The following is a 17,542-nucleotide window of genomic DNA, read 5'->3' on the forward strand; positions in this document are numbered from 1 at the left end:
CCATGTCTGTCACCTGGCCTAGGTGTGTGGCTAAAGTGGAGACCCCCGTGCGTGAAGAAGTGTCAGAAGAATATAACCAGGTTTCAGTAATTGCTAGAAGATTGAAAGCGTTAGAAACAAACAGGTCATGAACAGTTCTAAGTTTGTTACAGACAGAGAGAGCATTCCAAAGAGCACAAGAAAAGAAAGGGGATAGGCGCTGTGGGTTAATAGAGATCAGATTGTTCGTATTGCGTGACCTAGAGTTTGTATTGTGGGAGACTGAGTGAGAGTGCAAAAGTTTAGTGATTGCTGCAGGGCCAGGGTTAGGAGAGATGTCGCCAGCAGCAATAGGAGTGTGAGTGAGAGAAGGTGAGAGTGAGATTGTAGGAGTGCGTATGATTAGACACAGGAGAGTTAGATGGGGAAGTGTTTCTAAGGAGACATAGAAGTTCTTGAGAGGACAGCATAGGGGATGAGATAAGGGAGGGTGAGATATGGATCGTGTGGGGGTTATTGTTGTTTCTAGGGGAATGCTGTGAGTTTTAGGAGAAGGACAGACAGAAATAGCAGAAAAGACATGGAGAGCATTGTGCAGGTGTATAGTTAGTGAGGTTTTACCTGTTAGTGGGGACTGCAGTTTCCAACTCCAGTGAGTAACTCTGCCACTTGTAACACCAGGCCACTTAGAAGCACAGGGCCAGAGAGCCAAGTGTTCAGCCGTTTATGGCAGTGAGTGCAAATAATTTGATTCAAGGCAGCTGTTTACAAGCAGACTAGTTAGCTCGACTGGAGTTACACACACTGGCAAATTAGATTGTAGGGGGGAGACAAATGGCTTGAAATGCGCACAGAAATTTTACAAAGAAGCTGATAACAAAGTAAAATGTTAGCAACGAACGAAAGACTCCGGCACACTAACATCTGGAGGTCAGATTACACTGACCATTCTAACCTCGCCTAAGGTGCGTGAAGAACACCTATGTTCTTCACTTAGAAAAAAATATTATTTTTAAATATATATTTTACATTTTTCTATATATGTCTATATATTTTAAATATTGCTATATATGTCTCTATATATATTTTTGTAAAATATATATCTATATGGATAGATAGATTTAAAAGTAAAAGAACACTTTCTTCCAAGTTTCTACTAAAAACAAAACCATATTAAATTTGTTAATATTAATATCGGATATTTTAAGGTGCTTGACTGGGTAGGGTTTAAAAGTGTATACAGGTGGCCCTCAGTTTACGCCGGTTCAATTTGCGCCGTTTCAGAATAACAACCTTTTTTTCCCAGTCATGTGACTGCTATTGAAATGCATTGAAAAGCAGTGCACTAATTAAAATAGCCAGTAGGTGGAGCTGTCCGCTTGCGTTGCAGCAAAGTTAAGCAAGCTTTACAGCCTGAAATGAATCTGTGTACCCAGAGCAGACCAGAACTATCGAGCAAACAAGATCTAGCAGGCACTTCCCTATTATCTTCCTGTCCAGCAGCTTGTGGTGAGGGTGCCTAACTGCCTATTAATCACTGCAGATTGAAATGCATAGAATAGGTGCAGACCCAACATTATCTAACATGCTAACAATGCAGAGAACTGTTTGCAGAAAAATGCAAGTAAAAAAACGTTTTTGTTTATTAAACTTAGTTTGAGGATGATGATGCAGTCTGTTGTGTAATTATTTTATTAGGTGCTGTTAGCAAATGTTTTTGTTCATTAAACTTAGTTTGATTATATTTTCTGTGTTGTGTGGTTATTTTATTAGGTTATAATCCTGTTTTAGCAAATGTTTTTGTCAATTTAACTTAGTTTAATTATATATTTTGTGTTGTGTGATTATTTGATACTGTTTATAATGCTGTTTAGCATTTAAAGTCTTCATTTCAAAGCTTTAAAATAATGTATTAGGTGTTACTTATGTCAATTTTGAGAGGGGCCTGGAACCTAACTCCCTCACTTCCCATTGACTTACATTATAAACTGGGTTTCAATTTACAACAGTTTCGATTTACAACCATTCCTTCTGGAACCTAACCCCGGCGTAAATTGAGGGCTACCTGTATTCTGTACTGTATATGTATATGTGTATAAATGTGTATATAGGTATGTATGTGTGCAAATACATACACATGTATACATAAACACATACAAATATATATATATATATATATATTTTTATTTACTGTATCTGCGATTTAGATCTGCGTTTATATGCGAGGTTGATCATGTTTACTTGTATATCTGCAGCACTGTTGTATATCATTAACACTGTATATAAAGTGCATTGTACTAATAGTATTTTAGGGATTGGTTCTACATTGCATTTACTATATTAGTCACAGGCCCTGCTTCTAGTTACTGTATATGCGATACGGATCTGCCCTCATGGGATGTTGGTTATGACTACCTGTATATCTGCAGCACTGTTTTGTATAATTTGTCTTTAACCCCTTAAGGACCAAGGACATATGCCGTACGTCCTCAAAAAAAATACACTTAACGACCAAGGACGTATGGCGTATGTCCTTGGTCTTGGAAAGCGGTGGAAGCGATCCTGATCGCTTCCAGCCGCTTTCTGGTTATTGCAATAACCCTCCTTGGCCATCCGATGCAGAGAGAGCCACTCTGTGGCCCTCTCTGCACCGGACATCGATGGCCGGTATCCGTGGTGGGTGGGAGCCAGTCTGGGAGGTGGGTGGGTGGCCATAGATGGGCCGTGTGATGTGGAGGGGGGCAGGAAAGTGGGCGGGATCTCTGGGGGCGCGCACAGATGCACGCTCGTGCACGGGTAGGCGGGCGTGTGCACGGGTAGGGAGCGGGTGGGAACTGCTACACTGCAGAAAAAGATTGAACAAAAAGTGGCAGAGAGGGAGATACAAAAATAAAATACAAATGATCTAAGGGATCTGGGAGGGGGTGGGGGGTTGGTCTTGGGGGGGGGGCAAGCTAAAACATGTCAAGGGATATTCAGGGATTCCTGACAGATATCAGTGTCCTAATGTAACTAGCGCTAATTTTGAAAAACAGTGGTTTGGAAATAGCAAAGTGCTACTTATATTTATGGCCCTATAACTTGCAAAAAAAGCAAAGAACATGTAAACATTGGGTATTTCTAAACTCAGAACAAAATTTAGAAACTATTTAGCATGGGTGTTTTTGGTGGTTGTAGATGTGTAACAGATTTTGGGGGGTCAAAGTTAGAAAAAGTGTGTTTTTTCCATTTTTTCCTCATATTTTATCATTTTTTTATAGTAAATTAAAAGATATGATGAAGATAATGGTATCTTTCGAAAGTCCATTTAATGGCGAGAAAAACGGTATATATAACATGTGTGGGTACAGTAAATGAGTAAGAGGAAAATTACAGCTAAACATAAACACAGCAAAAATGTAAAAATAGCCTTGGTCCCAAACGGACAGAAAATGGAAAAGTGCTGTGGTCATTAAAGGGTTAAACACTGTATATAAGATACATTGTACATATGTATGTATTTGTATTTATTTGTGTATTGTTGTACAAAATGTTGTTGGTTGCCCTGGCAACCATTTTTGGCACTTTTTTGCACATTGGGGGGAGGGTCTAAGAGGGTATAAATGTTTGTTATTCACTTATGGTGTGTTTGTCTGATGAAGGGGAAACGTCACTTAATTAAAGCTACTTTTCGCTTCTTTAAGACCAGTGAGTGCTGTCTTCTATTACCTTTATTACAACCTACATTCAGCACCATGGCAACGTTACATCTGTTCGTGAGAGTGCACCTATCTCTGCAAGTATATATATATATCAGAAATAAGCAATAATAAGGAAGTTCGCCTGACCTTCTGCTTTCCCTCTACATTTGTCTATTTGTTATTTTCATGTATTGAGCAGATATTATCTGTGAGTTATTAACATTGCAAACTATGAAGAAAGAAGGATACCGGAGCCAAGGTGCCAGTGCAGACGTGGATTTATTCAGGTAGGAGACAACAGGTAGGCAAAGCTCCTTCTATCTGACGCGTTTTGAGCATGCGTACATGCGCTTCATCAGAGATAGTTACCTAATACTCCAGGTGAGCCTAAGTACTGTGTGTTGACCAATAGGTGGTCAGTATTATCTTATTAGGGGAGGAGATAGGCTCCTAAGGAGTATGCAGGTGCTATGGTATCTAACTAACTTGATGGCATAATAGAATTAACATTTTGTCGAAGCATTGGATATTACTATGTGCATGTTTGTTTACACTGCTAGTTTTTGGCTAAATGTTGATACTCCTTGATGATGTATATCCTATGATATATTTCTAGGTGATAGAAGTTAGTTAAGAAAATAAAAAAAATACAAAAAAAAGAAAAACAGAAAGTTAGAGCAATATTAGAGCAATATTGAGATGAAAAGGGTAGATACAAGTTAACATTAAAAATGATCTGTTAACAGTGTGATCATGTAATGAACTCTGGTCCTGTAAGTGATAAGGCCTCAGGTACGTTAGAATTTATAGTTGGAGGCCACTGGACTAGGGCATTATTCATGTTAAGATCAGATTTAGTTTCTTTCTTTTACTTCTTAAGTACAAATGTATTAACATTGCTCAGCACATAGCAGATCTACGTCATATAACCATAAAACACAGTGCATATAACCACATAATGATGTGTCCCCAACATTCAACCGAGACTGCCCTCACCGAGGTTACTAACGATCTACTTTTTGCTAAAACCAATGGGCACTACTTATCTTACTTGACCTCTCAGCTGCCTTCGACACCATCGACCACCCCCTCCTCCTACAGACTCTCAGCTCTCTTGGTCTGTAACACTGCCCTCTCTTGGATTCACTCTTATCTCTCAGGTAGTGATGTCACGAATAGTTCGCCGGCGAATAGTTCCCAGCGAACATAGCATGTTTGCGTTCGCCGCGGCGGGCAAACATATGCAATGTTCGATCCGCCCCCTATTCGTCATCATTGAGTAATACTTTGACCCTGTACCTCACAGTCAGCAGACACATTCCAGCCAATCAGCAGCAGACACTCCCTCCCAGACCCTCCTACCTCCTGGACAGCATCCATTTTAGATTCATTTGGAAGCTGCATTCTTAGTGAGAGGAGGGACAGTGTAGCTGCTGCTGATTTAATAGGGAAATTGATAGCTAGGCTAGTGTATTCAGTGTCCACTACAGTCCTGAAGGACTCATCTGATCTCTGCTGTAAGGACAGCACCCCAAAAAGCCCTTTTTAGGGCTAGAACATCAGTCTGCTTTTTTTTTTTTTTTCCTGTGTAATCTAATTGCAGTTGCCTGCCTGCCAGCGTGTGTGTCAGGCTCACCGCATATAGGCCTAGATTTAGAGTTCGGCGGTAGCCGTCAAAACCAGCGTTAGAGGCTCCTAACGCTGGTTTTGGGCGCCCACTGGTATTTGGAGTCAGTGATTAAAGGGTCTAACGCTCACTTTTCAGCCGCGACTTTTCCATACCGCAGATCCCCCTACGCCATTTGCGTAGCCTATCTTTTCAATGGGATCTTTCTAACGCTGGTATTTAGAGTCGTTTCTGCAGTGAGCGTTAGAGCTCTAACGACAAAATTCCAGCCGCCTGAAAATAGCAGGAGTTAAGAGCTTTCTGGCTAACGCCGGTTTATAAAGCTCTTAACTACTGTACCCTAAAGTACACTAACACCCATAAACTACCTATGTACCCCTAAACCGAGCTCCCCCCACACCGCCGCCACTCGATTAAAATTTTTAACCCCTAATCTGCCGACCGCCACCTACGTTATACTTATGTACCCCTAATCTGCTGCCCCTAACCCCGCCGACCCCTGTATTATATTTATTCACCCCTAACCTGCCCCCCACAACGTCGCCGCCAGCTACTTACAATAATTAACCCCTAATCTTCCGACCGCAAATCGCCGCCACCTACGTTATCCCTATGTACCCCTAATCTGCTGCCCCTAACACCGCCGACCCCTATATTATATTTATTAACCCCTAATCTGCCCCCCTCAACGTCGCCGACACCTGCCTACACTTATTAACCCCTAATCTGCCGAGCGGACCGCACCGCTACTATAATAAAGTTATTAACCCCTAATCCGCCTCACTAACCCTATCATAAATAGTATTAACCCCTAATCTGCTCTCCCTAACATCGGCGACACCTACCTTCAATTATTAACCCCTAAACTTCCGATCGGAGCTCACCGCTATTCTAATAAATGGATTAACCCCTAAAGCTAAGTCTAACCCTAACACTAACACCCCCCTAAGTTAAATATAATATTTATCTAACGAAATAAATTAACTCTTATTAAATAACTTATTCCTATTTAAAGCTAAATACTTACCTGTAAAATAAATCCTAATATAGCTACAATATAAATTATAATTATATTATAGCTATTTTAGGATTAATATTTATTTTACAGGCAACTTTGTAATTATTTTAACCAGGTACAATAGCTATTAAATAGTTAATAACTATTTAATAGTTACCTAGTTAAAATAATAACAAATTTACCTGTAAAATAAATCCTAACCTAAGTTATAATTAAACCTAACACTACCCTATCAATAAAATAATTAAATAAACTACCTACAATTACCTACAATTAACCTAACACTACACTATCAATAAATTAATTAAACACAATTCCTACAAATAAATACAATTAAATAAACTAGCTAAAGTACAAAAAATAAAAAAGAACTAAGTTACAGAAAATAAAAAAATATTTACAAACATAAGAAAAATATTACAACAATTTTAAACTAATTACACCTACTCTAAGCCCCCTAATAAAATAACAAAGCCCCCCAAAATAAAAAATTCCCTACCCTATTCTAAATTAAAAAAGTTACAAGCTCTTTTACCTTACCAGCCCTGAACAGGGCCCTTTGTGGGGCATGCCCCAAGAATTTCAGCTCTTTTGCCTGTAAAAGAATAAATACAATACCCCCCCCCCAACATTACAACCCACCACCCACATACCCCTAATCTAACCCAAACCCCCCTTAAATAAACCTAACACTAAGCCCCTGAAGATCTTCCTACCTTGTCTTCACCATCCAGGTATCACCGATCCGTCCTGGCTCCAAGATCTTCATCCAACCCAAGCGGGGGTTGGCGATCCATAATCCTGTGCTCCAAAGTCTTCCTCCTATCCGGCAAGAAGAGGACATCCGGACCGGCAAACATCTTCTCCAAGCGGCATCTTCGATCTTCTTCCATCCGGTGCGGAGCGGGTCCATCTTGAAGCAGGCGACGCGGATCCATCCTCTTCTTCCGATGTCTCCCGACTAATGACGGTTCCTTTAAGGGACGTCATCCAAGATGGCGTCCCTCGAATTCCGATTGGCTGATAGGATTCTATCAGCCAATCGGAATTAAGGTAGGAATTTTCTGATTGGCTGATGGAATCAGCCAATCAGAATCAAGTTCAATCCGATTGGCTGATCCAATCAGCCAATCAGATTGAGCTCGCATTCTATTGGCTGTTCCGATCAGCCAATAGAATGCGAGCTCAATCTGATTGGCTGATGGGATCGGCCAATCGGATTGAACTTGATTCTGATTGGCTGATTACATCAGCCAATCAGAAAATTCCTACCTTAATTCCGATTGGCTGATAGAATCCTATCAGCCAATCGGAATTCGAGGGACGCCATCTTGGATGACGTCCCTTAAAGGAACCGTCATTAGTCGGGAGACATCGGAAGAAGAGGATGGATCCGCGTCGCCTGCTTCAAGATGGACCCGCTCCGCACCGGATGGAAGAAGATCGAAGATGCCGCTTGGAGAAGATGTTTGCCGGTCCGGATGTCCTCTTCTTGCCGGATAGGAGGAAGACTTTGGAGCACCGGATTATGGATCGCCAACCCCCGCTTGGGTTGGATGAAGATCTTGGAGCCAGGACGGATCGGTGATACCTGGATGGTGAAGACAAGGTAGGAAGATCTTCAGGGGCTTAGTGTTAGGTTTATTTAAGGGGGGTTTGGGTTAGATTAGGGGTATGTGGGTGGTGGGTTGTAATGTTGGGGGGGGGGTATTGTATTTATTCTTTTACAGGCAAAAGAGCTGAAATTCTTGGGGCATGCCCCGCAAAGGGCCCTGTTCAGGGCTGGTAAGGTAAAAGAGCTTGTAACTTTTTTAATTTAGAATAGGGTAGGGAATTTTTTATTTTGGGGGGCTTTGTTATTTTATTAGGGGGCTTAGAGTAGGTGTAATTAGTTTAAAATTGTTGTAATATTTTTCTTATGTTTGTAAATATTTTTTTATTTTCTGTAACTTAGTTCTTTTTTATTTTTTGTACTTTAGCTAGTTTATTTAATTGTATTTATTTGTAGCAATTGTGTTTAATTTATTTATTGATAGTGTAGTGTTAGGTTAATTGTAGGTAATTGTAGGTAGTTTATTTAATTATTTTATTGATAGGGTAGTGTTAGGTTTAATTATAACTTAGGTTAGGATTTATTTTACAGGTAAATTTGTTATTATTTTAACTAGGTAACTATTAAATAGTTATTAACTATTTAATAGCTATTGTACCTGGTTAAAATAATTACAAAGTTGCCTGTAAAATAAATATTAATCCTAAAATAGCTATAATATAATTATAATTTATATTGTAGCTATATTAGGATTTATTTTACAGGTAAGTATTTAGCTTTAAATAGGAATAAGTTATTTAATAAGAGTTAATTTATTTCGTTAGATAAAAATTATATTTAACTTAGGGGGGTGTTAGTGTTAGGGTTAGACTTAGCTTTAGGGGTTAATCCATTTATTAGAATAGCGGTGAGCTCCGATCGGAAGTTTAGGGGTTAATAATTGAAGGTAGGTGTCGGCGATGTTAGGGAGGGCAGATTAGGGGTTAATACTATTTATGATAGGGTTAGTGAGGCGGATTAGGGGTTAATAACTTTATTATAGTAGCGCTCAGGTCCGCTCGGCAGATTAGGGGTTAATAAGTGTAGGTAGGTGTCGGCGACGTTGTGGGGGGCAGATTAGGGGTTAATAAATATAACATAGGGGTCGGCGATGTTAGGGCAGCAGATTAGGGGTACATAGGGATAACGTAGGTGGCGGCGTTTTACGGAGCGGCAGATTAGGGGTTAAAAAAAATATGCAGGGGTCAGCGATAGCGGGGGCGGCAGATTAGGGGTTAATAAGTGTAAGATTAGGGGTGTTTAGACTCGGGGTACATGTTAGGGTGTTAGGTGCAGACGTAGGAAGTGTTCCCCCATAGGAAACAATGGGGCTGCGTTAGGAGCTGAACGCTGCTTTTTTGCAGGTGTTAGGTTTTTTTTCAGCTCAAACAGTCCCATTGTTTCCTATGGGAGAATCGTGCACGAGCACGTTTTTGAGGCCGGCCGCGTCCGTAAGCAACTCTGGTATCGAGAGTTGCTTTTGCGGTAAAAATGCTCTACGCTCCTTTTTTGGAGCCTAACGCAGCATTTGTTTTAACTCTCGATACCAGAGTTAAATTTATGGTGCGGCCAGAAAAAAGCCCGCGGAGCGTTAACAGCCCTTTTACCGCCGAACTCCAAATCTAGGCCATACTGTGCCCACTTGCCCAGTGCCACCACTCATATCTGGTGTAACAGTAGTGTAGATTTAAAAAAAAAAACACCTTTTTGACTGTGTTAAATAATAGCAGTCATTTTCCTTCACACGTGTGCGTTTCAGTGCCTGCCAGGGCACAGTGTCACCCCAGTGCAACTCATATCTGGTGTAACAGTAGTGTAGATTTAAAAAAAAAAAAAACTTTTTTGACTGTGTTAAATAATAGCAGTCAGTTTCCTTCACACGTGTGCGTTTCAGTGCCTGCCAGGGCACAGTGTCACACCAGTGCAACTCATATCTGGTGTAACATTAGTGTACATTTAAAAAAAAAAAAAACACTTTTTTGACTGTGAATTAATAGCAGTCAGTTTCCTTCACACGTGTGCATTTCAGTGCCTGCCAGGGCACAGTGTCACAACAGTGCAACTCATATCTGGTGTAATAGTAGTGTACATTTAAAAAAAAAATACAATTTTGACTGTAATAGATTGAATAGCAGTTAGTTGTCTGCAAGCGTGTGTGTCAGGCCTACAGCGTCTACTCTGCCAACTTCTGCCAGTGCACAGTGCTACTCATATCTGTTGTCACAGTAGCTTGCACGCATAGTACCACCAATCGAAAAAAAAATGACAGGCAGAGGCAGGCCACCCCGCAGGGGCCATCGTGTTCGTGGTGCTGTGATTCCCTTTGGCCCTAGAATAATGCCCAGTGTTCAGAGGCCACGTACCCCGAACTCGAACATTTCTGAGGACATAGTTGACTGGCTAGCACAGGACACCCAATCTTCTACAGCTTCCGCTCGGAACCTTGACGCACCATCCTCCTCCAGCTTAGCTTCGGGCACCACTCAAGTTACCACTCGCCCGCCTGCCGCCACCACCAACACTAGCACCACAGCCGCTTCACTTGATCTGTCAGAGGAGTTATTTACACATCAGTTGGAAGAAATGAGTGATGCGCAACCATTATTGCCAGAGGATGTAGTCTCTCAGTCAGGCAGCATTACACACATGGACGTACGGTGTGATGATGATGATGTTGTACCCGCTGCGGGAGTTTGGTCTGTCACTGTGAAGCGGGCGTAACCCTTACACTACCTGATCGATACAACATCATACCTGATGTTTTAAAGCACGTTATTCCAAACAATTTAGGAATGTTAGGTGATTTATGCCCTTTATGGCTTAAAACCAGACTCTGCATCAACTGCATGTAATTTTCCATGGGAGTTTTGCCATAGATCCCCCTCCGGCATGCCACAGTCCAGGTGTTAGTCCCCTTGAAACAACTTTTCCATCACTATTGTGGCCAGAAAGAGTCCCTGTGGGTTTTAAAATTTGCCTGCCCACTGAAGTCAATGGCGGTTCGCCAGTTCGCAAACTTTTGGGGAAGTTTGCGTTCGCTGTCCGCGAACCCAAATTTTTAGGTTTGCGACATCACTACTCTCAGGTCCTTTTTCTGTGTCATTTACATGCGGCGACTCCTCTTCCATCACTATGTCGGTCGGAGTACCTCAAGGCCTGGTTCCTTTACTCTTCTCTATTTATACTTCTTCACTGGGTAAACGTATAAATAGCTGTGGCTTCATATATCACCTCTATGCTGATGATACTCAGATCTTCCTCTTCCCCTCCTGCTCTCTCTCCTTCTGTCCTTTCTCATGTCACGACTGCATATTTGGCATTTCTTCATGGATGGCCTCTGACCCCCTAAAGATTAACATGTCCAAGACTGAGCTAATTCTAATCCCCTGTCTAGCTCTACTTCAATTTCTGACTTTTCTATCACTGTTGGCAGCATCACAATTTCCCTAACACCCCAAGTCCGCTGCATTTGATTTACACTTGAGTCCAATCTGTCTTTCATTTCGCACATCCAATCACTTTCTTCATCCTGCCCTAACCAGCTATGCAATATCTCCAAAATTCGTCCGTTACTGAGCGCTGACACCACCAAGCAACTAATCCACTCCCTGGCAATTTCCAGACTTTACTACTAAAACAACCGACTAACTGGCCTTTCTCTCTCCCGCCTCTCCCCCCTTCATTTCATCCTAAATTCTTCTGCCAGTCTAATCCACATTTACTGTCGTTCTGTACCTGCTGCCCCTCTCTGTGAGTCCTTTCACTGGCTCCCTATTTACAACAGAATTAAATTCAAAATTCTCACCCTGACCTGCAAAACCCTCACTAACGCTGTCCCTCCCACCTGTCCTCATTAATCAACAAATATACTCCAGCCCGTCCCCTAAGATCCAACAATGACCTGCTCCTTGTATCTTCTACCATCACTTTCTCCAATGCTAGACCACAGGAATTCTCTTGTATGGCATCAACCCACTGGAACGCACTTGCTAGATTGGCCAAGTACAAAAGTAAAGCTTAAAGGGACACTGAACCCAAATTTTTTATTTTATGATTCAGATAGAGCATGCAATTTTAAGCAACTTTCTAATTTACTCCTATTAGCAATTTTTCTTCGTTCTCTTGCTATCTTTATTTGAAAAAGAAGGCATCTAAGTTAAGGAGCCAGACAATTTTTGGGTGAGAACCCTGGACAGCACTTGTTTATTGGTGGGTGAATTTATCCACCAATCAGCAAGAACAACCCAGGTTGTTCACCAAAAATGGGCCGGCATCTAAACTTACATTCTTGCTTTCAAATAAAGATACCAAGAGAATCAAGAAAATTTGATAATAGGAGTACATTAGAAAGTTGCTTAAAATTGCATGCTCTATCTCAGTGTTTTTCAACGAGTGTGCCGTGGCACACTAGTGTGCCATGAGAGATCCTCAGGTGTGCCACGGCAGACTGACAACAGTGTGACATATTTTTTAAACTTTGCTTGTTTTTTACTCCCAGTGCAGGGGTAGTTTGTAGGAGGCATGGCATAACAGCACAATACATACAGTATGTGTGTGTTTGTGTGTATGTGTATATATATATGCTGTATTAGGCTACAATGTGTGATTTTTTTTTTAAATTTTGGGATGGTGGTGTGCCACAGGATTTTTTAATGTAAAAAAGTGTGCCACGGCAAAAAAAAGGTTAAAAATCACTGCTCTTTAAATACTGACACAGGAATCAATTAACTGACATTGAAATTGCTGGATATACTGTAGTTACTGAATAGAGTATATCTGAACTGTTTAATCTTTTCCTGCCAGCAGAAAAGCCTTTGCCACCTTTAGAGTAACGACTTTTATGCATGAACAAAGGAACTTATTTTTTACAGCACCATAATTTTGTTCCTTCGTTTATTTGTTAAAGGTGTTGCTTGTTTTTGGTCTTAAAGTGAATACAAAGAATACATCAAAATTAGCCATTTTTGGATTTGTCAGAATCCGAATGCACATGTTTATTAATTAACCTATTAGCTGCCCAGTGTTGTCCTCTTTGTTAGCAAATTGATTAATTCTTGTAGGAGCCTTCTGCACAAATTGTTATTGCAGTCATCTTGTTCTATCTTGTGAAATAAAATATTATAATAATGTTAACCAGCAATAATGAAAATCATACCTAGGGTTCTTGTTTAAATTTGCCCAGAGACAAAGAGTGACGTCTGCATTTTTAACAACCATCTGCATGTTGCCCGTTTCAATGTCAGACAGATTTGTGGCATTCTGCAAAGAAAACCTTTTCAATCAGTATGAAAAAAAGATATAACTACGACAACAAACAATTTAAAAATATAACCAGTTTCCCAAAGATTTACATTAACATATTCCTTTTAAAACATATACATGGACCAGGTTCATGCACAAGAGGTGTCACCCGATAATCACCAAAACAAAATCTCAATTACACAGGGCAAGAGACAACTGCATTCCAAAGACTTTACTTGTATTTTAACATATTGTTTAAAGCTTTTTTATTGTATTAATGTCTGCAATTTGCTGACATTAATACAATAAAAAAGCTTTAAACAATATTTTAAAATACAAGTAAAGTCTTAACTGCAGGGTTATTAGTTGCTGACAGCAAATAATAACCCTGCAGTTAATCTTATAAAGGTCCAAGCTTCAAGAATAAAAATATTAGGAAAATGAAACAAGGCAGGGATGTTCACTCTCTCTAACGTGATTAAAACTGGCTATGGAATTTTTAGTTCAACTAATGAGGTTTTCCCCATGCATATGCAGGTCGAAGGTGGGTGATCGACTACTATATCTAAACCATTATTTAATTCCACAATTGCTGCAAAAATTATGGCAACCTCTGACCTCTCCTGTTATTATAAGGAAACACTTCCATTCCTTCTTTACCCTCACATTTTTTCACAAACAAATTCTCTAAAGATTGCTGAAATTTAAAGGAATAGTCTAGTAAAAATTAAACTTTCATGATTCAGACAGAGCATACAATTTTAAGCAACTTTCTAATTTACTCATGTTATCAATTTTTCTTTGTTCTCTTGGTATCTTTATTTAAAAAAGAAAGCATGTAACCATTGGAACCAGCCCATTTTTGGTTTATCACCTGGGTAGAGCTTACGGATTGGTGGCTACATTTAGACACCAATCATCAAGCGCTACCCAGGTGCTCAACCAAAAATGGGCCAGCTTCTAATCTTACATTCTTGCTTTTTCAAAAAAAAGATACCAAGAGAACGAAAAAACATTGATATTAAAAGTAAATTAGAAAGGTGCTTAAAATTGCATGCTCTATCTGAATCATGAAAGTTTAATTTTGACTAGACTATCCCTTTAAGCCATGTGTGCGTACTGAGGCTGAATCTATTGATAATTCTCTTGTCCAAGTACCAAACATGGAGGTCCATTCCCCCATTTTTAATTGTCCCACACCATATTTCGATTTCAGGGCGCGTTATTTCAATAATGTGTGCCACTTGTAATCAGTAATATAATTTCATCATGTAATATACAGCCCTACAGTAAATTTTACTGTATTCTTCTGTATAATAATTTTTTTAAAACATTAAAATTAAAGTTTTATGGTTTAGACAGATCATGCAATTTTTACAGACTTGTCAGTTTTAGAACAGAAGGACACCACTGGGTTTTAGTAAGTAATTGGTGCAGCAAATACAGTGTTCACCATGGGGGGGAATTATACTTTCTAATAAGATAACATGTTCTGCTATCCAAAGCACAAATGAATTGCATAATTTAACATAAATGTATTTAATCATAATTTGAGCAATACAAATTTAAACATTTAAATATTAGCTGATTTTAGCTCATTTTTAACAAAAAATTTAGCCAAGTGATCAGTAAAATCAGCCTGTTGGTGTACCCATTAGGTCCTGGGGAGAACACTGACATACATCTTGTCGTTGGCTCTCCAGATGTGCTGAGCAAGCTAGTAGCGCATTGCTGCTCTGGAACTGACTTTTTTGTAAAATATATATACTGCGTGTATGCATTTGATATTGTTACAGATTTGTAGAGATTTACCACTGTGGAAGCTGCACGCACGCAGCACAAATGACATATAGTAAAGAGAAAACAATAAATACAAAAAAGTAACATGTGAAACAAACAAAACACACTGTGTGACCTAACCAGAGATTATAGTCATATATCATTAAGAGTGATCTGTCCCCCTAGATGTTGAAGGTAAACATTATGGCCTTTCAATGTGTTGCCCCCAAGTCCCCTAAATTTTCTTTCACCTTCTAGTGTAACAGACTCCATTCCCCCCACCAATGCACTAAATCAACTATCTGTACCCTCTATATGTGGTAGGTGTTATAACGTGCAAGTATTAAACTTATCTCTCAAATATTCCTCCCATATTATCTTAATTTGTAAGTATCTGTCTAACTTACGATATTTGAGGTAGTGGTACTTTAGTGAAATAGAGTGATTACATTCTTGTACCCATTGTGCTATAGTCGGTACCACGGAGATTTCCAGTTCTTGGCTATCAGTAACTTAAAACTATTGCTAGCAATATTAAATAGTTTGATCTGTTCTACTGTAATTTTATTGGGAACGATGTGGAATAATCAAAGGGCTGGATCTAACGGCAGATTTCTATCTAATAATTTTGATGTTTCCTTTGTGCTATTTTCCCATACTGGGATTATATTAGGGCACAGCCACCAAATATCTGCCATGTGGCCAATATAATTTTGACATCTCCAGCAGATGTCAGAAGCATTACTAAATATTTTCTTATTGCGAGATGGGGTAAGGTACCATCGGTGTAGTATCTTCATATTTAATTCGAGGAATTTACTAGATGTAGCTGATTTCTTGATGGCTGTGAATATTTTGGAAGCGTCAATGTGTGAGAATTGCACTCCTAACTCTTCCCCCCATTTGTTAACGAAATGAGGTGTACAGCCTGGAGCAACCTGTTTCAGTAGCGCATAAATAGTGGACAGTGTGCGTCTTGTAGGAGATGTTTTATGACATAGGGACTCAAAGGTTGTCAGGGGTCTCAGCATGTTCCCTTTATGTGGATGTCCTGATAAATAGTTGTAGCATTGCATATAAAAATACCAGTTTCTAAAACAATTGAAACCCTTCTCAATTAATGCAGCCCTATCACGTAACTGGGTTTCATTCCCTAGATGACATATCATCAATATCCTATCCGGATGCGTATCACATTTTATCATAGTCAAAAGACCTGGGAGGAATTCTTTGTTTGAGATAAAAGAGGTAAGGGGGGAGTATGTAGAGGAAATATTAGGAAATTCCACAAGAATTCTATCCCACATCGACATAGTCTCCTGTACAGTATGTGTGAGGTAAGTCTGTGAAGATCCTTTAGCCACCGGTGTCCAGCACCGTGTACCCAAGTGTAAGCAACCTGCGATATCATGCTCAAGGCGCATCCAAGGTTTATGCTTGAAATTAGTGTACCAGTCCACTATTCTCTGCAAATGCGTAGCCTTCCAGTATGAAACCAAGTCAGAAACTCCAAGCCCCCCATTGTTAATCGTCTGATACATGTCCTTTCTATTTATCCTCGCATGGCGTTTATTCCATATAAATGAAAAAAATTTAATTTGTAAGGATGTAAGAAATGTGCGTGGGAGGGCTATGGGTAGTGTCTGTATTATATACAATATCTTCGGGAGTATGCGCATCTTGAAGGCATTAATCCTACCTGGTGAACACAGAGGTATAGCGCTAATAGCTAAAAGAGAACTAGGCCACTCTAAAACAGTCACCCCAGGACTGTCACGAAAAAGACAAAAGTTAGGAGAAAAAAGAGGGCGCTAAAAGCTAAGTTCCCACCACACTTGGTCAAATAACAGGAAATGCAAAATACAAAAATTGAAATGAATACCTTTACTCACAGTAAAATACAATGAATTACAACAGTACACATTAAAATATGAATAATAAGATAGAAGGGACGTCTCCGTTTAAAAATTGGATTACCACCTTAAAGAGTGTGAAAAAAAAAGGAAAAATATTTATAAAAATGTTTGAGCGTTATAAAAAGATGCAGCAAAATTGTTACAATGTTAATATCGATCTTGAGTGAAATCTTCACAGTCTTTGTAACAAAGTTTCTTATGTTAGCTGATCGAAGAAATGTTACAGTTCATCAGATAGTGTCAGCGTGAAGTTAGTATAATTGGATTGTTCATAAGAGTTAAACGATCATGTTGAACACCTTGTAATCAGGTTATACTCACACTTTTCCAAATGACTGTAATAACGGTTTGTTAGCTCACACTTTTGGAGATTATTAGAAGTAAACAATATCTCCAAAGTGTTAGTAACCTTTCTTACTTGCTTGAGTCGGCTGAACCAGGTCAGCGTGATTGGAAACTGCTTTCTTTACTCCAAAAATCCTATGCTTGAATCGGCTGAACCCGGTCCAAACCTCTTATGCGCCAGATATTGCAGGATTCCAAGGGGATAACGAAAATCCACAGACCCGCACTTAGCGTGGATCACGCGCGGGATACAGAGTAAAACTAGGTACCTAGATTTGAAAATAGAGTAAAGTCCTTTGTTGGGAACAACACAAAGTAAGTCTACGCGTTTCACCCGATAGGGCTTTTTCAACTTAGTTAACTTTT

General features: G+C 39.7%; 1 protein-coding gene across 1 annotated transcript in view; it reads right to left on the reverse strand.

Annotated features, from left to right (window-relative positions):
* DNAI7 (dynein axonemal intermediate chain 7) overlaps positions 1 to 17,542 on the reverse strand; it is a 188,526-nt gene that overhangs the window by 97,207 nt on the left and 73,777 nt on the right. The window contains exon 7 of the mRNA XM_053719083.1: positions 13,051 to 13,154. Coding sequence (XP_053575058.1) covers positions 13,051 to 13,154 — 104 coding nt within the window. The remainder of the gene's footprint in view (positions 1 to 13,050; positions 13,155 to 17,542) is intronic.

Source organism: Bombina bombina, chromosome 6 (genome assembly GCF_027579735.1).
Source record: "Bombina bombina isolate aBomBom1 chromosome 6, aBomBom1.pri, whole genome shotgun sequence".
Taxonomy (NCBI): Eukaryota; Metazoa; Chordata; class Amphibia; order Anura; family Bombinatoridae; genus Bombina; species Bombina bombina.